General features: G+C 40.7%; 1 protein-coding gene across 1 annotated transcript in view; it reads right to left on the bottom strand.

Moving 5' to 3' along the window:
• The window catches only part of LOC132818549 (calcium-activated chloride channel regulator 3A-1-like), a 40,045-nt gene extending 17,247 nt beyond the window's left edge, over nt 1-22,798 (bottom strand). Inside the window, exons 1-6 of the mRNA XM_060829606.1 lie at nt 22,637-22,798; nt 22,087-22,230; nt 8,857-9,007; nt 7,931-8,036; nt 4,533-4,698; nt 579-800 (exon numbers count right to left, since the gene is read on the bottom strand). Coding sequence (XP_060685589.1) covers nt 579-800; nt 4,533-4,698; nt 7,931-8,036; nt 8,857-9,007; nt 22,087-22,230; nt 22,637-22,798 — 951 coding nt within the window. The remainder of the gene's footprint in view (nt 1-578; nt 801-4,532; nt 4,699-7,930; nt 8,037-8,856; nt 9,008-22,086; nt 22,231-22,636) is intronic.
• Nucleotides 22,799-24,019: the final 1,221 nt, after the last annotated feature.

A 24,019-nucleotide genomic window follows, 5' to 3' on the forward strand; every position in this document is an offset into this window, starting at 1 on the left:
GTCGATGCTTGGTGATCCATTTGGTTTTGTTTCTTTAAGGCTTTGTAGTGATTGATACAACTGAATTGCTCAGCCGTTTCAGAGCACAATTGAGATTCAACATACCTCTGTGTGTCTGACCGGTGATGAAGGACATTAGTGAACCAGATGGGGTTTTCAGACAATTGACAATGGCTTCATGGTCATCAGGAGATCTTTAATTCCAGAATTTATTTGTGAGTGTTTGCCCTGGTCCCCAGAACATTTGCTGAGTTTCTGCATTAATATTTTATTGAAACAGGAGCCATGGCATTGCCTTCCCCTTTGAAGGCATGTCTCTGGACGTGAGCATGGTTTTCTACATTAACACCCTGACATTGCCACTGTACCAATGCCTGCTCTAAAATGCAGTGTTCTATCAAACTCCTGATATGTGCTTTGTAGATGACAGAGAGGATCTGGGAGTAAGGAGATGAGCTACTAGTTTCAGAATATCCAGCTTCTGACCTCCTCTAACTTGCTGTGCGAAACCACACAAGAGCCCAAACCTGTGTATAAGTTAGTACTTCCTGTGAAATAAATTTTATGAAACGTCTTACCGAGCCCATGCTCCCAGAGACATCAAGGACTAAGCACACCACACGGTGTTTGGCCTGTAGCAGTGTAAAGGTTGGTATCACTGAACCACTGTAGGGTGAGGGATTGTTTCGGAAATCCTCCGACTTGCTGATTACGTCCCAGGTGCTCCTGAAGTTGCACATTTTGTTTTGCATGTTCGGTGCGTCAGGATTGTGAGTCTTATCGTCACAGAATTCAATCACCTGGATGTTTTAGAAAAAAAGATGCAACAGATTAAAGGGGCTTCAGATAGATTGGAGGTGGGGATGGATTATTTTTACCTTCCATTCCCAGGAAGAATACTGTTGGAGATAGTCACCCGCCTGTTGTGAAGACCACAGGATCAATATTGCATTGATTCTCTCCGATATCACACAGATGTCTGACAAGGAGGTATCCACAATGTAAGTTTACAACTACCCTCAGAGTTAAAAATGTATCCCTCAATTGCTGATAACATTACAATACCTGTTTTAAACAAGAAAAGGACATAACTGTGAATTGCTTCAATATTGAATGTTGCATCCTGCTTTTCTCCAGTCAATGCTGTTAATGTATCTGATATGCTAAAGACACCAAACTATACATTATCATCAATCTCACAGGCTTGGCTTGGTGTAGCCTGCAGGAGGAAGCTGGAGATGTGGAAAGTCCTGCTCACTCCAATGAAGAGTATATACGTCCATCTGTAGTAGAAAAGGGAGAGTGTTGCTCAGGAATTGAGGGGATGACACTGTGCCTCAGTGGTTAACACAGCTGTCTCATACACCAGAGACCTGAGATCAATTTCAGCCTTGGGTAACTGACTGTGTGAAGTTTGCATGTTATCCATCTATCTGTGTGGGTTTTGTCCAGGTGCTCTGGTTTTCTTCCACAGTCCAGAGGTGCACAGGCTGTCACAGGGTTAGGGTGGGATGCACTATGGAGGGTTTTTGCAAACCCGATGGACTGAATGGTGTCTTTCCACACTGTCAGGATTCTATGAAATTGCAGGTTTCCATCAAAGTGAAATTCTCCCAGAGCACTGCTGCCAGTACAAAGACTTCAGTTGGCTGGACAGCAGATTTATGACACAGAGGTGACAGCAATAATGTTCGATTCCCGCACTGGTTGAGGTTTCCATGAAGGGCTGTCCTTGTCAACCTTTACCCTCACCTGAGCTGTGGTGTCTGTCTGGTTTGGGCATCACACGTTGCCTCAATCCAATGGGAGAACAGTCTTGGCCTGGTTGGACGATGGAAACTTCACTTTACCTTTGTATTAATTATTACAGTATAGATATCTCTGGCGGGATCTCATTGACTATGACAGGGACATGGTGATTCACCTTCTTGAATCATGGCAGTGTCAATTGTCTGTATCCTTTGTAACGTTAGGGAATTGCAGTATGGAAACAGGTCATTTGGCTCAACAGGTCCACACCAACCTCCCGAAGAGTAACCCACCCAGATCCATTCCCCTGCCCTATATTTACCCTTGATTAATGCACCTAACACAATGGGCAATTTAGCATGGGCAATTCACCTGACCTGCACATCTTTGGATTGTGGGAGGAAACTAGAGTACCCAGAGGAAACCCATGCAGATGCAGGGAGAATGTGCAAACTCCATTCAGATAGTTACTTGAGGCAGGAATCAACCCGGACCCCTGACACTGTGAGGCAGCAGTGTTAACCACTGAGCCATTGTACCACCTATGAAAGATAATGAAGGATTACTGATCATTTTCAAAGTTATGATTGGTGTTGGACTTTGAGGAGAACCTGGAGGTGAATGTGCTGTCATTATGAAGATTCTTCAATATCAATAGCTTCTTTGACGATTTATGTTTAAAGAATTACAGAAAGTTGTTTGTTGGTAAACTCTTGGAAGATACTTGAAACTTTTTCTTAGAAGTGTTACTGAATGACACATTAGAACATTTTTTTAAAGACACTTCTTGGAAGTCACAGGGCTGAAGTTAATTACTTACAGTGATTTATTGGAAATCACATGCCTTGATTTATGGCTGTTGAAATTGTTTGGAATTCAGTTGCTGAATTCATTCTCTGCCTTTCAACCAGTGTAGTAACCAAACATTGTGTGGGCTGTTCTCCTGGAATTAGGTAAAAACAATGACTGCAGATGCTGGAAACCAGATTCTGGATTAGTGGTGCTGGAAGAGCACAGCAGTTCAGGCAGCATCCAAAGTGCAGCGAAATCGACGTTTCGGGCAAAAGTCCTTCATCAGGAATCAAGGGCTTTTGCCTGAAACGTCGATTTTGTTCTCCTGGAATGCCTTTCAAACAATACTTCTTGGCAATGATCGAATAAATTACATCTGCAAGGATCAGTGATGACTTACTGTCTTTGATGTACATATGTCAGGAAGCAGTTTGAAAACCTTATCCTTATTCTTTATTCCCTACCTTTTCTTCCTTCAAGAGTTAGTCATTATTCAACATTTTTATTTCAAAATTTAACTCTGCAGAGTGTTTTATTTATTTTTAATTGACCTATGTATGGCTATTTGGAAGATTTATACTTTAAGACTTCTGATTGGATGTTCTTGAACAAGTTTTGTTTTATAATAAATCAATAATGTTGTTCCTTATTAGAGACACCTGTTTGATGGAGCCTTTGGATTCTAAATTTAATACTGATAAAGTATAGTTGGCCATATTAGAAACTGGGTAAAGTATACATATTTATATTGTCCTGGATTGCTCTGGAGGGAGGGAGTGCACACCCCCCTCCAAACCCCCCCCCCTCCAAAGTCTTGGGCACAACACCATTTATCTACTTCATTTGTTTAAGTTTAAGGACCTGTTGAAGAAGCCTTATTGATAAATACACTGCATCCTGCAACTGGTACACAATCCAGCCGCTTTGTGTCAATAGTGGGGCAAGTGAATGTTTAAAGTGGCTGATGGAGCTGACCAAATGGACTTCTTTGTGTTTGATGGTATTGAGCTGCTTTGTTGTTACAGTCACACAGGAGGCATCCCATCATAGTTTTGACTTGTGTCTTGTTCGTGATGGAGAGGCTTTGGGGAGTGTGAAACTATTCAACAAGAGGAAAATACCACAGATGCTGGAAATATGAAAAACATGAAAATCTGCAGCAAGAAATGAAGTTAATGTCTCAGTCCAATGAAATTTTATAAGAAGCATTCTGAGACTATCCAGCCTCTAACTAGCTTGTCCAGAATTAACGTGCCTTGTTCAATTCTGTAGAAGAGCCATATTGGATTGAAGCATGAGCTCTACTTCTCTTTACAGATGCTGACGGACCTGCTGAATCTCTCCAACACTTTCTGTTTTATTTATATGGCAAGTCTTCAGAAACCTTCAGGAATTCAGCAATGGTAATGCAAGGAGAGGTGGTTAGATTCTCTCTTTTTGGAAATGATCATTGACTTTGGGGAGTCAAAATGTGAGACTATCCAACAAGAGGAAAATACCACAGATGCTGGAAATCTGAAAAACATGAAAATCTGAAGCAAGGAATGAACTTAATGTCTCAGTTCAATGAAATTTTATCAGAAGCATTCTGAGACTATCCAACCTCTAACTAGCTTGTCCAGAATCAATGCGGCTTGATCAGTTCTGTAGAAGAGTCATATTGGATCAAAGCATTAACTCCATTTCTCTTTACAGATGCTGCCAGGCATTTGAATCACAGAAATATGACTTGCTACATTTCAGGCCAATTGTGGATGCGATCCAGGGTTAACTGTCTGCATTACAGACCACGTAGTTAGCTGAGGAATAATGCATTGAGTGGAACACAGTATAATCATCCTCACTTCTGTCCTTTTAGCTAAAGGTTATTGATGGGCAGCTGAGGATAGTTGGTCCAAGAATACTATTCTGAGGAGATCTTGCAGGGGTGATCTGGGAAACAAGAGTGTTAGCAATATTAGAGAAACGTTACTCCCAGCAACTTTACTTACATTTGGCAGTGCCTGGATGAACATTATTGATGAGGATACATTCTGGTTTATTTCTGGATAAAAGTTACAATCCCCTTTTGGCAGTCCTGACTTGGGATCTGTCTCACACGCAGAAAAGAAGCCGTTTTTGAGTTCAGCAGCCCGTCCTCTAATCTCTTTTGGACATCTGGAGTAAAAATGATCAAAGATAATTCCTTGATTCCAAGTAACATTTCGACAATGAGAGATCACTGAATAAGGTTTAAACTTACAACATTTAGTCCATGCCATTAGCATCTTTCACCCATCATTTCCATGTTGACTCAGAAAGGTTATAAATAACCACTTTCCTCAGAAAATCAATTCTTCCTTTTCACACTTAGTCCTTTAAAACTTTTCCCACCTCAATTCAATGGCCCGTCAGTTTCCTCTATGCAAGGAAAAGAACCCCCTAGTCTATCCAATCTTTACTCATTCTTCATTCTGCAACCCTATTATCACTGTTTATCCAAGGATCCAAATAATGTTCTGTGGACCTGGGTTCAAATTCTGTCATGGCAGATGGTGGATTTTCAATTCAGTTAGAAAAAGTCTAATGCTGGCCATGAATGTACTGTCAGAAAAACCCACCTGGTTCACTAATGCCCTTAGGGAAGGAAACTGCCATCCTCACTTTGTCTGATCAGCATGTGACTTCAGACCCACAGCAATAAGGTTGAACCTTCACTGTCCTCTGGGCAATTAAGGATGGACAATAAATGCCAGTGATACTCACACTCCATGAATGAATTTAAAACTTCTCCATTGTACCCCCTTTAGTGTATACCATACAGTTACCAGAACTGTTTTGATACGTCCCACTGAGGTCACACATTGGAAACCAAGCTCCACTGCTACCAGAGTCATCTCAAAAGTTAAAGTTCAAGATTTTAAAAAGTAGTCAAAATTCCCCAATCTGCCTGTCTTCTAGATCCAGATTGACAAAAAGCATGGACCAGATATTTGAATTTAAAATGTAAGCCACCAATTTAAGAATTGCAATTTATTGCAAATAGATAAATTCAAACTACAGAAAAACAATATAATTATTTGACACATAACTCTACCTGTTAAAACTCTAACCTACATATAAAATTCCCAACACACACATATACACAGATAGACACAAAGAAAAGGGTGTTATGGGTGGAGGGAAAGCCTAGGAAAGTCCACAGGCTTTGCACAGGTGGTCATTTTGCTGATCAGAATGCTGCTTCTTTGTCTTCCTCCCCTCGGCATTTCCATGAATTTGCTGTTTCACGTTTACAAAATTCTCTTCCTTTTTAATTAAAACTCACAGCTCACAGCGATTAATGAGGGGCAGTGAACTTGCTATCTTCAGGCTTGAGATGCTTTTTCCTGCAGGTCGAAAATACAGCTCCTTTCCTCCCAAAGTACTGGTTGTGTCTGACCGGAACATTCTTGACCCTAAGCTGTGCAGCTACCTGGGAACCAGTCACATTGGTGTGGACAGGCAGGTGGCCTTTATCACCAACACCTGGTCACTTAGCCATGCAACAATCAGCTGAATCTTCACTCATACACAGCACCCCCCCAGCTCAAGATCATCTATAATTAGACTTGCCCTGCCACTTGCACAAATGGTTGAGTAAATATTCCTTAGAATGAGTGCCAGGTAATTTGCTTTAAGTACGCACAGCAATTCCTTCGATAACTTTGGTTTTTAAGCCAATCATTTTTCCATTTTCAATCACAATCAAAAATACAGAAAAATAAAAAGACATGCTCTTTACTGTATACAATATATCGGCTGTTATCTAACTAGAATTTTGTGTGCTTCCAGTATAAACCTCTATGCTGTCATAGTCCATGCTTGAGTTAATAAAGGAATGTATCTGTATGCCTCCTAAATCACCATATCCAACTGCACTTTTTTTAATCTTACTGGAGAATGCACTCTAATGCTAACCTTTTCTCCTACCCTTCTTAGTAATCTACTAGTTGAATCTTCTTGTTTTCACCATGCTCAGTCCTGTAAATGCATTAGCTCTCTATTCTCGGGATTGAATTTAATTTGTCACTTTTCAACCCACCTGATTAATCCATTTATATTTCCTGCTGTCTGCAGTTTTGTTATTTGGCATTAAACATGTGGCCTTATCTTGATACCAGGTAGAAATATCTTAATAATATCCACTCCATTTAAGTCTGAATCTTTTTTATATATTATACATATATCATCATATGTAGAAGACCTGGTACACACCATTGAAAACAGGCTTCCAGTCTCAAAGATATCCTTAGACTTTATTCTTCATTACCTACCATAGAGCTAATTTTGTTTTCAACTTTTTACTTGTTCAGAGATCCCACATACACTTTTAGTTTTCTAACAAGTCTTTCACGTGAGATTTTGCAAAAAGCCTTGCAAAAAGCCCATGGAGACCACAACAAATGCTCCATAAACCCTCCATGTTAATTGTTCAACAATTGAACCAAGTTCATGAGACTCAGCCTTCCCTGAACAAAGCTGAAAATGTGTTGCTGGAAAAGCGCAGCAGGTCAGACAGCATCCAAGGAACAGGAGATTCGACGTTTCAGGCATAAGCCCTTCTTCAGGAATCCTGAAGAACGTCCAATCTCCTGTTCCTTGGATGCTGCCTGACCTGCTGCGCTTTTCCAGCAACACATTTTCAGCTCTGATCTCCAGCATCTGCAGTCCTCACTTTCTTCTTCCCTGAACAAATACCACCTGACCATCCTTGATTAATATGTGCCTTTTTAAATGATGACTTATGATGTTCCTTGTAATGTGTTTCAATAATTTTCTCACCAACAAGATGAGACACATTCAATTTGAAAAGCTAAGGCTGGAATTCCTTTAGTCGAGATTGTCATCAGGCATAATCTGAGAACTAGAGCAAGCCTATTCAGTAGAGATGTCAGGAAGCATTTCCACATACAAAGGGTGGTGGATTTTTGGAACTCTCTTCTGCAAACAGCACTGCAAGCTGTATCAGTTGATAATTTAAAATTTGAGATTGTTAATTTTATGTTAAACAAAGGTATCAGTGGACTTAGGCCAAAGGCAGGTATATGAAGTTAGGCCATCAATCAGTCATGATCTCATTGAATGGTGGAATAAGCTCTAGGGGCTGAATGGGTATTTCCTGTTCCAATGTTTCTATATTCCTATATTAGGTGCATAGGCAGGATTTTATCACTTTTGATGACAGATAAACTGGTCTGATCCTGCTTATAACATTTTAACATTCACAAACTGTCTGACATCTTGCTGATTTACCTCTAATGGAGCAGATTACAAGAACAAGAAGTTACCCTATGGGCATTGTGAGCTATCTAGAAAACACAGGAGACATTTTTCAGTGAGCAGAATATTACAATCAGTGTTGTCCTACCTCGTTGCTTCACTGGTTCCATTAAATAAATAGAAGGGCACCAGTTCATTATATTCATTGAAAACTCCCCACTGAAGATGAGCCCATTCATGAACAAATGCTCTACCTGTAGAAACAAGAGCCCTTTTTGTTAAAATAATGCAACCAATGCTTACATTCTCTACAAGAAATAAATGAAATTGTCCTTCTGAAAGTTTGAACTTTGGCATTATCCATTCATGGGGACACAATACACAAGGATGGCATCAAATTATTTTGTGACTTCACAAGAGAAATCAATGTTTTGTTCCTCTGTGTTAGTGGTGCAGTGTTTCTGTACCTGGGATAGAATTGGTTCTCAGAGGATTTAGCTGAAATGTTCAGTGTTCCATTGTCTTGGGGAGAAAGGAGCTAAATAAAAAGGATATTGCCCTTTTTGTAGCATTTCTTTTAATTACTTCACCAAGATTCAATAAACAAATTTTGTTTTTAAAAGCACCTTATGAATCAGCAATCGCAATAAACTGGCGAAAAATTATATACCTCAAATACGGGAAATTTATTGTATTATCATAATCTCTGTGATGACCAAATGGTCAGTTGAGGGTTTGAGTGAGGGTTTGCATGTGAAAAGCTCTCTGCCAGGAAATTTTATTTAAGGCAAAGGTGCAGATAATAAAAGGATTTTTGTAATCTCAATTTTGCCTTTGTCATACCTCGTTGTCATAACAACTCTAGTGTTCATTTTTTCCAAATGCTTGTGATTTCAAATAAACCTGTTGGACTATAACCTAGTCTTGTGTGACTTCTGACTTTGTCCACCCCAGTCCAACACTGGCACCCCCACCTCATGAGCATCAGCTAGGATCATGTTCACCAACTGAGCAGTCTTAATTCGGTGCTTAAAGCAAATGCTACTCCGTTCTAACTTAGCTCAGATAGTTTACCTTTCGGTCCATAAAATGAATCCAGACTGCTGTCCAGTATGAAGTTTGGTGTGAAGTGAATGTACCGTCCCTTCTCACCACATCCACCGTACTGCAGGGTGTATGGTTCATCTCCATATTTACGGAATGGTTCTGCAATGATCACATCAGCCTATGAAAAGACAAATGGATAAGACCATATAAGAATCTGTTGGTATCTGATATCGGTTGTCATAACTTTGGCTTGTATTGTACAAATCCGAACTAAACTTTAACATCTAAAAGTATAATTGACAGTGCAATCACAGCTCTTACCCAATAGTAACCTTCTCACTGACATTCAGTTTGGTTCCACTAGGCTAACTCAGTTCCTAACCTGATTACAGCCTCTGTCCAAAAATGGACAAAAGAGCTGAACTCCAGAGAGGAAGTGAAGTTGACTGCTCTTGACGTAGTTCTGACCAATCGTATCTTTAAAATTCATTCGCGGGATATGGGTGCCACTGGCTGGCCAGCATTTATTCACTGTCCTTAGGTGCCCTTGAACTAAGTGACTTGTTAGGCCATTTCAGAGGGCAGGTGAGGGCCAACCACATTGCTATGGGGGTCTTGAGTCATGTATTGGCCGGACCAGGTAAGGATGGCAGTTTTCCTTACTTTTCCTTTCCAGAAATCAACAATGGCTTCATGGTAATCAGTAGATTCATAATTCCAATTTAAAAATAGCTAAACTCCATCATCTGTCATAGCAGGATTTGAACCTGGGTCCCTTGAACATTAGCTAAGGATCTGGATTACTAGCCCCACGATAATACCACAAGGCCATTGCTTCCCCATCAACTGGCCTCAAGAAGATTTAGTAGAACTGAGGTCAATGGGAATTAGGGTCAAACACTCCATTGTTTGGAGTTATACTTGGCAAAAAGGAGAAAGTGAGGACTGCAGATGCTGGAGATCAGAGCTGAAAAATGTGTTGATGGAAAAGCGCAGCAGGTCAGGCAGCATCGAAGGAGCAGGAGAATCAATGTTCAGGGCAGAAAGGAAGATGGCTGTGATTGTTGATTGTCAATCATCTCAGCTCCAGAGTATCACTTCAGGAATTCCCAAGGGCAGTGACCTGAGCCCAACTATCTTCAGTTGCTTGATAAATGGCCTTCCTTCCTTCATCAGGAGTGATTGTGCAATCATCAGTGACTATGTTCAGCACTATTCATAACTCCTCTGATACTGAAGTGTTCTCTGTTCAAATGTCATGAGATCTGGACAATGTTCAGTGTTGGATCAATAACATTGTAAGTAACATTGATGTCAAATGATTGCCAGGCAATGACCATGCCCAACAATAGAGAATCCAAACATGGCTCTTTGACATTCAATGACATTACCATTGCTGAATTCCCAACTATCAACATCCTTTGAAGGGGGTAGCTGAACTGGACGAGCTATTCAAATATTGTTGTTCAAGAGTAGGTCTGAGACTGGGGGCTATGCAAGAAGTAACTCAACTCTTGATTATGATTTGGAGGTGCCAGTGTTGGACTGGGGTGGACAAAGTTAAAAATCACACACACCAGGTTGCAGTCCAACAGGTTTATTCGGAAGCGCTAGCTTTTGGAGCAGTGCTCTTTCATCAGGTGATTGTGGTGTATAAGGTTGTACGACACAGAATTTATAGCAAAAGAATTTTGTGATGCCACTGATATGATATATTGAAAAAATCTGGATTGTTTCTTGACTAGTGATGGAAACATCTCTTGACTCATGATAGAATACTCCCCACTTACCTGGATGAGTTCAACTCCACCAGCACTCAAGAATCCAGGACAAAGCCTTCCACCACCTTTAATATTCACTGTCTTCATCATTGATGCACAATGGCAACAGTGTGTACCATCTATAAGAGACACTATAGTAACTCACCAGGGCTCCTGCAACAGCATCTCTCATACCTGCAACCTCTACAATTTAGAAGGACAAGATGAACACCACCTACAAGTCCTCCTTTATGCCACACACCATCCTGATTTGGATCTGTATCTCTGTTCCTTCATTGTCGCTGTGTCAAAATCCTGGAAGCTCCTTCCTAACAGCATCGACTGCAATGCAGTGCACCACCATCTTCTCCAGGGAAATTAGCGGTGGTTAATAAATTCTGGCTTCATCAGCAATGCCTACTTCCTGCAAAGGAACTCTCATAAAATCTGAGCTATCATGGTTGTGTTAGTTACATGTGTTAGTATGCAGTCATTTGCACTATCATGTTATTAGTACTGCTGGATATGACTCATAGTCTAAGAGTCTGATAACTTGACACAGTAAAGGAACAGCCTGTGTCTTTTTAATCCCTTCTCTGCCTTGATATTCCCATGGAACAGGTACATTCCTGTGCTGGCCCTGAAAATGACCACACCTGTGTTGTCACATGCTACAAATTTAGAAAAGGATGTGCAGCTAATATAAACTTGAAAAAACGTTAAAATAATGGAATGATTAGAGCACAAAAGGAGGCCATTCAGCCTGTCCTATCTCTGCTAGCTCTCTGAAAGCATAATTCACCTCCTGGGTCTGCCTACATCCGATGGGCTGCAACAAGACAGCAGAATTAGTCTAGTTCCAGTTCCCTTCAGAAGTAATTATTGAACCTGTTTATTCAAACCTCTCAGGCATCATAACTACCTAAAAATATATTATTCTTTCTCTTCTAGATCACAGCGGGTAAGGTAACCTGGCATGACCCCTTCCTTTTAGCCATAATATGCCTTACTATAAGTAGTAGTAAGCTGAAGCCTTTCAGTCAACAACTGCTTGTTCCATTCACTGTAAACTCACCACCTGGGGTTGAGGGATAAAGCAGATAATGTGGCTGTCTTGCGGGAGTTTAAGGCATCCAAGTTAAAAAATGTCTGTGCACTACACCAGATAGTGGCTTGCTTTTCAGAGTAACAACTTGAGTTTATATTTATTTTGTAAAGTTTATTCATGGCATGTAGGCATTGCTGGCTATGTTAGCACTTATTGCTTTCTCCTTGATCTGAATGGGCTTATTGATGCCTGTTAAGAGGTCAGTTCAGAGCTTACCACTGAAGATGATAATTAAGAGTTCCCCACATTACTGTGGATCTGAAATTACATGTAGATTAGACCAGGTAAGGGTGATATTAGTGAACAAGAAGGGTCTTGAACAATATTTGACATTTCAGATTTGTTACGATTGGATTTGGAACTCTGTCAAGCTAGACCTTGAATTCTATATTACCAGGCCACTGCCTTCACACATACTTTGAAATTACAACTTTTATGGAGGGGAACATCTCCAGATGCTGCCCAGGAATGTTATTAATCCAAATATGACACAGAGCCAAATGAGATATGAGGATAGATGACCAGGCAGAGAGACTTAGGGAGAAAATTCCAGAGTTTGTGAATGTTGGCAGCTGAAGGCACACCTGCAAATAATGAAGTGATTAAAATTGCAGATGCTCTAGAAACCAGACTTGGGCAGGCATTAAAATTTTGACAATTTATGGGGCTGGAGTTGAGAAGAGCTAGACTTTATGAAGGAATTTAAAAAGAAGGACAAGAAACAGCCTCAGCCTATTTAGCCTCTCCCTATAGTTCAAATGCTCCAACCCTGAATAGGCTGGGGCTGTTTTCCCTGGAGCATCGGAGACTGAGGGCTGACCTTTTAGAGGTTTACAAAATCATGAGGAACATGGATAGTATGGGGTAGGGGAGTCCAGAACTAGAGGACATAGGTTCAGGATGAGAGGGGAAAGATATAAAAGGGATCTAAGGAGTAACCTTTCCATGCAGAGGGTGGTACCTGTATGGAATGAGCTGCCAGAGGAAGTGGTGGAGGCTGGTACAATTACAACATTTAGCAGACATCTGGATGGGTATATGAATAGGAAGGGTTTAGAAGGATATAGGCCAAATGCTGGAAAATGAGTTAGGTTAGGATTCTGGTTGGCCTGGATGAGTTGGACCAAAGGATCTGTTCGGTGCTGTACATCTTTATGACTATAACTATAACTGGAAATTTGAAGTGCGTGGCCTATGTTTTCTCTTAATAGTGGTTTCCTGTATCATGTGTAGTATCTATGAGGAGTGAAATCATGAAATGCACTCCCAATTAGTGAGTCTCTGTACTGGTAGCTTAATTTCATAAAGTGATCCCTTTAGTTATTACATTAAATGTTTTAGGGGGAAGAGGGTTGTGGGATTTGAAGGGCACAAATACTATTTAATAATTGTTGTGAAGATTAACGGCCATTGTAAGTCAAAAGATTCAGCTAGGAATGGAAGGATATCATAAAATAATTCATATTCATATATTGCATTGTACAGTTCATGTGGCAAAAACTTCAAACCATTTTTACCCTTGACCAAACAACCAAAGATTGATCTGTCCTCCTTTGACCACTAATGGATTTATGGTTATTTTCCCATGATATGTACATGGACTATTCATACCTTTTTGGACAGTTCATTGTTTTTAATAGGATCACGTCCTTTCTGGTTTTTGACCATCGAATGTGACCCAGTGAAAATAGTAGCATAGAATGTAGTGCACAGAAAGAGACAATTGGATTGCATTTGTCTACTTCTTTTTATTCATTCATTCATTCACAGGATGTGGGCATTACTGGCGAGGGCAGCACTTATTACCCAGAGGCCAGTTAAGACTCAATCACATTGCTGTGGGTCTGGAGTCATGTGTAGGAGAGACCAGGTATGGATGGCAGCTTTCTTCCCTGACGGGCATAAGTGAACGAAATGAGTTTTCTCAATAATTGGGGTCAATATTAGGTGTCTGATTCCAGGATTTTTCAAAGTTGAATTCAAATTCCCTCATCAGCTATAGTCCAAAGATGTGCAGGCTAGGTGGATTGGCCTTGCTACATTACCTATAGTGTCCAGAGATGTGTAGGTGGATTAGCTATGGGGAATGTGAGGTTCCAAGGATGGGATGAGTCTAGGTAAGATCCTCTTCAGAGGGATGAATGGCCTGCTTCCTTGCTGTAGGGCTTCTATGACATTACCGTAATGTAGCGAGCTTTTGAACCCAAGTTTTTCAAACTCTGGTTCAAATCCTTGCTCTCTGGATTAAGAATCAAACAATTAAAATGCTAAGCCAACACGTCCTTATACCTGTACTCATGCTCCACATAAACCTCCTTTATTTAACCCTACTACCATGATCATCTATTCTTTTTTAGCTTATTTGTTTACCAAGCTTCCCCTTAAATGGATGACAAAATTCACCCCACCCATCCCAGTGATGGTGATTTCACATGTCAGGTGGAAGTAACGCACTTGAACTGATTTAATTCTAAGATTAACTACCCTTAATGGAGGCCTCTTGTCATTGGTGTTAGATTTGCTGATTTTTGCTTTGTGATTTTTTTGCTCAGTTACTGTGTAATATCTAACACTCAAGCTATGACCCTCACAGTTCCACATTCTCCCTATTCTTTGGGTAACACACTTCTCCTGCAATCTTTACAGTGTATATTACTGACTGTATTTTATTTGTAACACTTGGTTATAGATTTCCCTCCACAAGTTAAAATGCTAATAGAGTCATTGAGTCATAGAGATAAAAAGGGACAGAAATAGACCATTAGTATAGCCCATCCTGCCAACTAGATATCCGATATAAATATAGTGCCATTTGCCATCACTTGGGCTATATACCTCTAAACCCTTCCTATTCATATACCCATCAGATGCCTTTTAAATGTTGCAATTGTACCAACCTCCACCATTTCCTCTGATAGCTCATTCCATATATGCACCACAAATCTGCATGAAGAAGTCATACCTTAGATCCCATTTAAATCTCTCCCCTCTCACATTAAGCCTATGCTTTCTAGATTTAGACTCCTCCACTCTTGTTTATTTACCCTATCTGTGCCCCTCATGATTTTATAAATCTCTATAAGGTCACCCTTCAGCCTCCGATGCAACAAGAAAAATAGCCGCAGTCTATTCAGCCTCACTCTAGCTCAAATCCTCCATCCATGGCAACATCCTTGTAAGTCTTTTCTGAATCTTTCTAGCTTCACAACATCCTTCCTATAGCAGGGTGAACAGAATTGCTCACAGCACTCCAAAAATAGCCTAACCAATGCGCTGTACAGCTGCAATATAACCTCCCAACTCCAACACTCAATGCACTGACCAGTAAAGGCTAGCATATCAAATACTTTCTTCATTATGTTAGCTACCTGTTATTCCATTTTCAAGGAACTATGAACCTGCACTCCAAGGACTTTTTGTTGAGCAACACTCCCTAGATCTTGCCATTTAGCAGAGAGGGTTGCTCATTTTATCTTTCCAAAATGCAGCACCACGCATTTATCTAAATTAAATTCCAGCTGCCATTCCTCAGCCCATTGGCCCATCTTCGCTTTCCACTACACCTCCAATTTTAATGTCATCTGCAAACTTATTAACTGTATCTCCTATGTTCACATCCAAATCATTTATACAAATGACAAAACATAGTGGACCCAGCACTAATCCTTGTGGCACACCACTGGTCACAGGCCTCCAGTCTGAAAAGCACTTCTCCATCACCACCCTCTGACTCTTATCTTTGAGCTAGTTCTGTATGCAAATAGCTAGATCCCCCTGTATTCCATGTGATCCAACCTTGCAAACCAGTGCACCATGCGAAACCTTGTCGTTTGAGTTAATTATATTGTGTGCCAGTTGTAAATGGCAAGGAACTTTCCTCAGTTCCAATGCTGCACCTTAAGCCAATGATGCTGAAAACGGAAGAAATAGTCAATTGTCCTCGCAAATCTAAAGTGGATGATTTAATTTCCGATGTGGCTGAGGAAACACGTTACAAAATTGGAAAATGTTGATTTTCCTAATTTTCTGGAAAGAAATGCCACCATTCTTTAAAATGTATTCTCTCATCAATGTGAAAAGATAAGAACATAAACTATAGGAGTAGGAGTAGGCCACTCGCACCCACTTCCCCTTCCTGAGGCATGTCCCGGCATTCAACAAGGTTATGGCTATTCTGACCCAGACCTCAACTGCTCTTTAATTCCAGCTCCTCATAGCCCTCAACTTCTGATAATACCTCCCCTTTACTTAAACAATGATCCAGCCTCCTCAACCTTCTGGGCTACAGAATTCCAGGTATACACAATGCCCTGGGAGAAGAAATGGTTTCACACTTCATTTTTAAATAAATGCTCCTTTAATCTGCAACTAGTTTGAGTTTGGAAGCAACTTTTAAACATCTACACTGTCAAGGCCCCTCAGAATGTTGTATGTTTCAATAAGAACACACCCATTATTCTTCTGATCTCTAACCTGTTCTGATCAGTCAGCCCCTTTACCCCAGGAACCAGCCTGGTGAATATCTTTTGAACTGCCTACAATGCTTGTACATCCATGTCAGGCAAGGACCATCTCCTACAAGAAAGAATCTAAACATTGCCCCTTGATATTACAGGCACTGAATCACCTGCTATCAACATCCTGGGGTGACCATTGGTCAGAAACAGAACTGGATTATCTATATAAATACTGTGGCTACAACAGCAAGTCAGTGGCTCAGAATCCTGCAGTCAGTAAGTCATCTCCTGACTCCCACAAAGCCTGTCTACCATCTACAAGCAACAGTTCAGGAGAGTGATGCAATGCTCTGAATTTGCCTGGATGGGTGCACCTCTAACAATACTCAAGACACCATCCAGTACAAACCAGCTTGCTTTATTGGCACCAGACCATTCCTTCCACCACCAACAGTGTGTACCATCTAAAAGATGCATTGCAGAAGTTCACCAAATGTCCTTAGACAGTTCCTCCAATCCTGAACCACTACGATCCTGAAGGAGAAGGACAGCTGATGTAGGGAAGCACCATCACCTAGAAGTTCCCCTCTAAGCTACTCACCATTCTGACTTGGAAATATATTGCCATACCTTCAATGTCACTGGACCAAATCTCAAAATTCCCTCCCTAATGGCATTGTGGTTCTACTGAACACGCATGGACTGCAGCAGTTCAAGGAGACGACTCATCACTAACTTCTCATGAGCAGCTATGGAACGGCAATCACACTGCTGTGGGTGTGGAGTGGGTGTGGAGTCACTTGTTGGCCAGGCCAGGTAAGGAGACAGTTTCCATCACTGAAGCTAGAATACAAGAGCAGTGACGTACTGCTGAATCTGCATAAGGCTCTGGTCAGACCGAATTTGAAACATAGAACACCAAGCATTACAACACAGTACAGGCCCTGTGGCTCTCAATGTTCTACCGACTTGTGAAACCAATCTGAAGTCCATCTAACCAACACTATTCTAGCTTCATCCTTATGTCTATCCACTGACCATTTAAATGCCCTTAAATTGGCAAGACTACTACTGTTGCAGGCAGTGCGTTCCATGACCCTACTACTCTCTGAGTAAAGAAACTACCTCTGACATCTGTCCTATATCTATCACCCCTCAACTTAAAACTATGTCTCCTTGTGCTAGCCATCACCATCCAAGGAAAAAAAGCTCTCGCTGTCCACCCTATCTCACTCTCCGATTATCTTACATGTCTCAGTTAAGTCAACTCTCAACCTTCTTCTCTCTAACAAAAACAGCCTTCAGTCCCTCAGCCTTTCCTCGTAAGACCTTCCCTCCATACCAGGCAACATCCTAGTAAATCTCCTCTGAATCTTTTCCAAAGCTTCTACATCTTTCCTATAATGTGGTGACCAGAACTGTACGCAATACTCCAAGTGCGGCTGCACCAGAGTTTTGTACAGTTGTAGCACAACCTCATGCCTCCGAAACTCAATCCCTCTATGAATAAAGTTAACACATCGTATGCCTTCTGAACAACCCTATCAACCTGGGTGGCTACTTTCTGAGATCTATGTACATGGGTACCGAGATCCCTCTGCCCATCTACACTACCAAGAATCTTACCATTAGCCCAATACTCTGCATTCCTGTTACTCCTTCCAAAGTGAATTACCTCGCACTTTTCCACACTAAACTCCATTTGCCCACCTCTCAGCCCAGCTCTGCAGGTTATCTCTGTCCTTCTGTCACCCACAACATCCTCCATTTCCATCCACAACTCTATCAACCATAGTGTCAACTACAAATTTACTAACCCATCCTTTTATGCCCTCATCCAGGTTATTTAAAAAAAATGACAAACAGCAGTGGCCCCAGCAGTGTATAGAATAAAATGTTCATAATTTTGGATCCCATATCCAATGAAGGGCATGTTGACTTGGAGGATTGCCAGAGGAGTTTTACAACAATGATTCTTGGGATGAAGAGTTTATCATCTGCGGAATGGGTGAGGACTCTGGGTATGTACTTGATGGAGTTAAGGGAGGATCTGATTGAAACTTACAGAATACTGAGAAGCTTGGATAGAGTGGATGTGGGGAAGATGTTTCCACTAGTAGGAGAGATTAGAAAACAAGAGCACAGCCTCAGTGAAGGGATGACCCTTTAGAACTGTGATGAGGAGAAATGTCTTCAGCTAGAACATAGCGAATCTGTGGAACTCATTGCTGCAGAGAGCTGTGGAGGCCATGTCATTGAGTGCATTCTAGCAGAGATAGGTATGTTCTTAATTATTAAAGGGATCAATGGTCACACAGAGAATGCAGGAGAATGGGGTGTAGCCATGATCAAATTACAAAGTGACTTGATGGGCTGAATGGCCAAATTACGCTTCTATATCTTACTGTAAACCAGATTGGTTCTGCACATAACAATCAGCAACAGTTTCATGGCCATCATCAGATTTTTAATACCTGAATTTTTAATTGAATTCAAACTCCACCATCTGTCATGGTGGGACTGGAAGACATGTCCCAGAACATTACTGCATCTCCAGATTAATACTATAGCAATAATATCACAAAGTCATCATCTACACAATACAAATGCCATGTGCTTCAGATAAAAAGCAATCAGTTTTATATCCTTATTAATTGTTCTTGATCTATTTTGTGATGTATTCTTCTGCATATATTTTCTATCCTTTCCTGTCACACTTTGATTATTGTTCACTTGTTTACTACCCGTAACCTTTGCCTCATTTTGATTTTAAAACTGCCCTTCAAATCTACACTCGCTACAGTACTTAGTTCAAAGCTCTGTCTTCTCCTAGTTGCATACTTTGCTGGGATCCTAATCCCAGGGTTAGGGATTGCCAATAAATGCTGGCCCAGCCAGTGACACTCACATCCCACGAGTGAATGAATAAACAATAATTACTTGAGAATTTCTTTCTTTATTTTGGAATGCTTCTTGGCTTTGCATATGGAGTTTATAGATTTGGAGATACCGGTGTTGGACTGGGGTGGAGAAAGTTAAAAATCACACATCACCAGGTTGTAGTCCAGCAGGTTTATTTGGATACCCTAGCTTTTGGAGCGCTGCTCCTTCATCAGTTATAGAGTTGATTTCGTCATGCGTGTGAGAGAGGAAAGATTTAAAAGCGATCAAAGGGGCAACTTTTTCAAAGAGAGGGTGGTGTGTGTATGGAATGAGCTGCCAGAGGAAGTGGTAGAGGCTGATACAATTACCACATTTAAACATCATCTGGATGGGCCTATGAATAGGAAGGGTTTAGAGAGATGTGGGCCAAATGCTGGCAAATAGGACTAGATTTATTTAGGATATCTGGTCGGCATGGACGAATTGGACCGAAAGGTCTGTTGCCATGCTGTAAAACTCTATGACTCTGTCTGAACAAGAAACCTGAGCTAACAATTGCATGGATGCATGAAGGGAACAGTCTGGTGTTAGATGTGGTATTTTATAAAATGGCACATTCTAAACCATCTGCATTACACCAATATCTGCATCATTTGTGCTACCGCTGCACTCGCTCTGTATCCCTTCCAGATCTCTCCACTCATGTGGCCCTCCAACAAGACCCTCCCCACCCCAGCTTCCTGCCACTATTCCTAAACATCAGAACTACTTTTTAGTCTTCCAAAATCTCAACAGGCTCATTTGCTTTCTAGGATCACGCAACTCTTTCATCTGCATTGGTTAATCATTTTGGTTTAGGCTTTCCCAAATTGGCTAAAGAGAATCTCAGATGAGGAAAGGGAAAAACAGTAATACATGTAAATAATCATCGATTTGAGGTGTACACGACAAATCTGACCACTACTTTAAATCTAACACTCTGGCAAAGTTATCACGTTCTGAACAGCCAATGTAATCTTTTTAGACTAGAATGGGCAGGATTGTCAGACTCAATTCCCAAAGCCCCAGTGTTAACTTTAAGAACGCAGTGTCGTGGAAAGGAAAGTTATTTTGTTCATCTATTTATTGCAAAGTATAATCCCAGTTTTAGTTCACATGGATGGTATTCCCTGTGAACTGTTCGGCCATAGATAATTCGGGATGGGACCATTCGCCACAGCAGATTTGCCGCTGCCGATTAGCCACTGCCCATTGGCCACCGAAGACGTTTAGCCACCGCCCATTGGCCACTGAAGGTGATTCACCACAGCAAGTATGTCGTATATTTTGAATATTGGTGGTATATAAAATTGTAGTGTTATTGGTTCAGGTAGTGTTTGTGTTGTTTCAGTAACAACTTATTTTCATTAGAGGAGAGTTTTTTTTAAGCTTGTATTTCTGGAACAGGAATTTTTAGTATGGAAACAGAAATTATTAGTAAATGTTGAAATAAGAAGTTTTACCACGATGGTTTTATAAATATTTTTGATAAACTATCCAAGAGTGATTCAAGTATTAAGTTTTGGCGATATGAACAAAGGGGCCGATGTAATGGACGGATCCACACCAACAGTGACACTGTGATAAAAACAATTCATGGACACACACATTCTCCTTCCACGGCATGTGTCCAAATTGAGAAAGTGAAAGCATGTTTAAAACGTCGTGTAGAAGAATCGCAGGAAGTACCTAGTGTCCTTATTAACGAATGTGTAGCTGATGTCCCTCAGTCAGTCCCTCGCATCTTTACCGACGACAAGCAGCATGAAGAAAGTAATTCAACGAAAAAGGAATGATATTAGTTTAGCGCCACCAAACCCGACTGATCTTCAGCATTTGGTCAGCCCAAAGCCAGACAATGGAGAAGAAGGAAAATTTCTTTTGGTGGACAGTGGTCAAGGAAGTAATCGTATAATCATATTTGGTAGGGAATCTTGGATACATCATTTAGCAGAATCCACGTGGTTTGTGGATGGTACGTTCAACATAGCCCCTATTATATTCTCTCCGGGATATTGTATTTTAGCAAAATGACTTGATGGGGTTCATCCAATATTGTATATACTCCTACCAAATAAACAGCATTCAACGTGCGTATGACTGTTTGAAATGGTGAAGGTCCTTGGTACCTAATCCCAGACCACAGTATATCCATTGTGACTCTGAGCAGGTAGCTATCAGTGCTATGAGAGAGTGTTTTCCTGAAGTTAGAAGTAGGGGCTGTTTCTTTCATTTGGCGCAAAGTATCTATAGACATATTGCTGCAGTTGGAGCAACTCGTCAGTACAACACCGATCCTGATTATGCTTTTAAAAGCACAAATGATAATTGCTTTGGCTTTTGTGTCACTTAGTGACCTTGATAACTACGTAGATGCGCTCGCAGATTTTTTGCCTCAAGAACTACAACCAATACTAGATTGGTTTGAGTGTAATTATATTGGACTCTACAATAGACGTGTTTCCCCATGATATGTGGTCAGTCTATGAGACAGCAATGAACGATGAAGATTGCACAAAAAATCACACTGAAGCCGCTCAGCAGAGAATTGCTTTTGAACTCAGACCTCACCACCCAACCATATGGAAATGTATTGGAACGTTCATGAAAGTGCAAAAGGGCATGATTTATATATGGAACAGCTGATAGCGGGTTACCCACCACAAATAAAGCTAAAAAAGTTCAGAGATGCAGACAATAGAATTAAAAAAAAATGTTCTTGAATACGGCAAAGCTAAAAAAGTTCAGAGATGCAGACAATAGAATTTAAAAAAATGTTCTTGAATACGGCAAAAGAGATTGTTTGGAATATCTCAGAGGAATAGTGCATGACTATCAAATGAATTGCTCAAGAAAATCTTTCTCAAGTCTCAGATTCTGTGAAAATTGCCTCAGAGTTGCTGCTGCTGCATCAGCAGTGCAAAATAAAAGTCACTTAATTGTGGATGGGTTTTGTGAGGCCCAGATGAAGATTGCCACTGATTGTTACTCTTCACTAATCGGTCCTTACCTTCTCATAGGATTCAGTTGTCCGTCTCCGAACCGCAAGGGAATTAACTGGCCATGTTATGGGTAGCAGGATTTTCACATCTGCGAAATAAACTCGCCCTTTGGTCGCTCGGTGAAGGTAGGAGGAGGCTGCAGTCACTATTTCCTGTAAAACACAAACCCAGTTTTAACATCAAAACAGCTCCATTCATTCATCAAATGGTGAGAGGGAAACAAATATAATAAAAAAAAACACAAAGAACTGTGGATGCTGAAAATCAGAAATTCCCAGAAAAAACTCAGCAGATTTGGCAGCATGTGTACAGAGAAAGCCAAGTTAATGTTTCGGGTCCACTGAACCTCCATCAGAACTGAGGAGCAGAAATTCTTCAAGGTAGGTATACATGGAAGAGACGTGGCAGTGAGTTCAGGACCAAAGAAAAAATATATAATATATTCCTTTAAACCCCTCTTCTTGGCAAACCCTGATTTCTAAGCATGAATTTTAACAGTAAAGAACATACAATGAAACAAAATAATTAATTCACCGCAGTCAATCCTCAATAACTCACCTGAATATTTTGAATCAGCTGTTCATTATGTTCAATGTTTGGGTTAATGGCAATAACGATGTCTCGATATCCATTATTCTCCAGCTTTATTCCAGTACACTTTAGAATAGAACCACACAGAAGATAGCTGAGCACCAAGACAAAGGCTTTTTGGAATCTCATTATTGCTATGTTCAGATTGGAGCTTGTCAAATTCAAATAATGATGTCTGCTGTCATAACATGTAAATTAAAGCTTTTCTGCACTGACACATCAAAGGTAGTGTCCACTGAAATCCAATAGATTTTGATTGCTGTAAGAGTGTCAGCAGCTGTTTAAGAAAAACAGTAATTTTCTTGGTACAGCTCAGCTTTAGCAGTGCGAGTCACATTATACTTGTGAGTTGTTCACTGCCTGATCTCAGTGGCATTCAGAAAGATTTAAGAGTGAATTGGCAGCTCTTCCTGTGCTGGTGGCAAGATAACGAGTCTTTGCACAGAGTTGAGCAAAGATTGTAAATAAATCAGGTGCAACAACTCTGAGATGAGTGACATGGAAATTCTGCCTCAAGCTGTTTCTCACCCGAGATGGTGAAACCTCTACTAATATCCTTCCTAAACACTATAAACTGAATCTTATAATATTTTGTCTGTGCCAATTTTGACGAGTTCTGGGGAAGGTTTCTCTCTGCAAGACCGAACATACTTCCTTCGCTGTCATCCCAAACTCACCTCAGTAGCTTTCTCCCCTGTCCATGTGCACCATTCTTTATTTTCCTACTTTCCTTTTCGATCCTCTCCCGTCCACACTTTTTGTAATGCTTTAGGAACCCTGCCATAAACCTCTATTTTTTTCCCTTAACCTAAACTTTGTGTCTCTCAGCAATTAGGGTTCTCTAGCCTGGCTCGAACCTTTGGTTTTAATGGGGATCTAGCTGCTTTCTACTCTCGCTATTTCCTCCTTTAATTCCTCCTCCTGCTCTGACACTGTTTTATCTGCAAGTAACTGCTCCCAGTCAACTTGAATTGAATCATATATTAGTGAAATGATTCCTCCCCAAGTTAGGAGCTTAACTTATATCCTTATTCTTTTCCAAGCTATCATCAATCTACTCAGTTAGTCACAACTTGCGTATCTAGCCTATACTTCCTTTCTCTTTGCACAATTACATGCTTTGACCCTAGGCATAATGCTCTTTCTTTAGTGAACATGGATGGTAGAGCCTGGCCTGGGAAATGTTTCTTTACAATAGAAATATATGCATTCTCGGTATTCTGGACTGTCCCTTTAAATGAGGAGGTGATGTCCTAGTGGCGTTATCACTGGACTGTTAATCCAGCGATTCTGGTAATGTTCTGGGAACCTGGGTTCAAATCCCACCCCAATGGAATTTGAATTCAATAA

This window comes from Hemiscyllium ocellatum, chromosome 9 (genome assembly GCF_020745735.1).
Source record: "Hemiscyllium ocellatum isolate sHemOce1 chromosome 9, sHemOce1.pat.X.cur, whole genome shotgun sequence".
Classification (NCBI taxonomy): Eukaryota; Metazoa; Chordata; class Chondrichthyes; order Orectolobiformes; family Hemiscylliidae; genus Hemiscyllium; species Hemiscyllium ocellatum.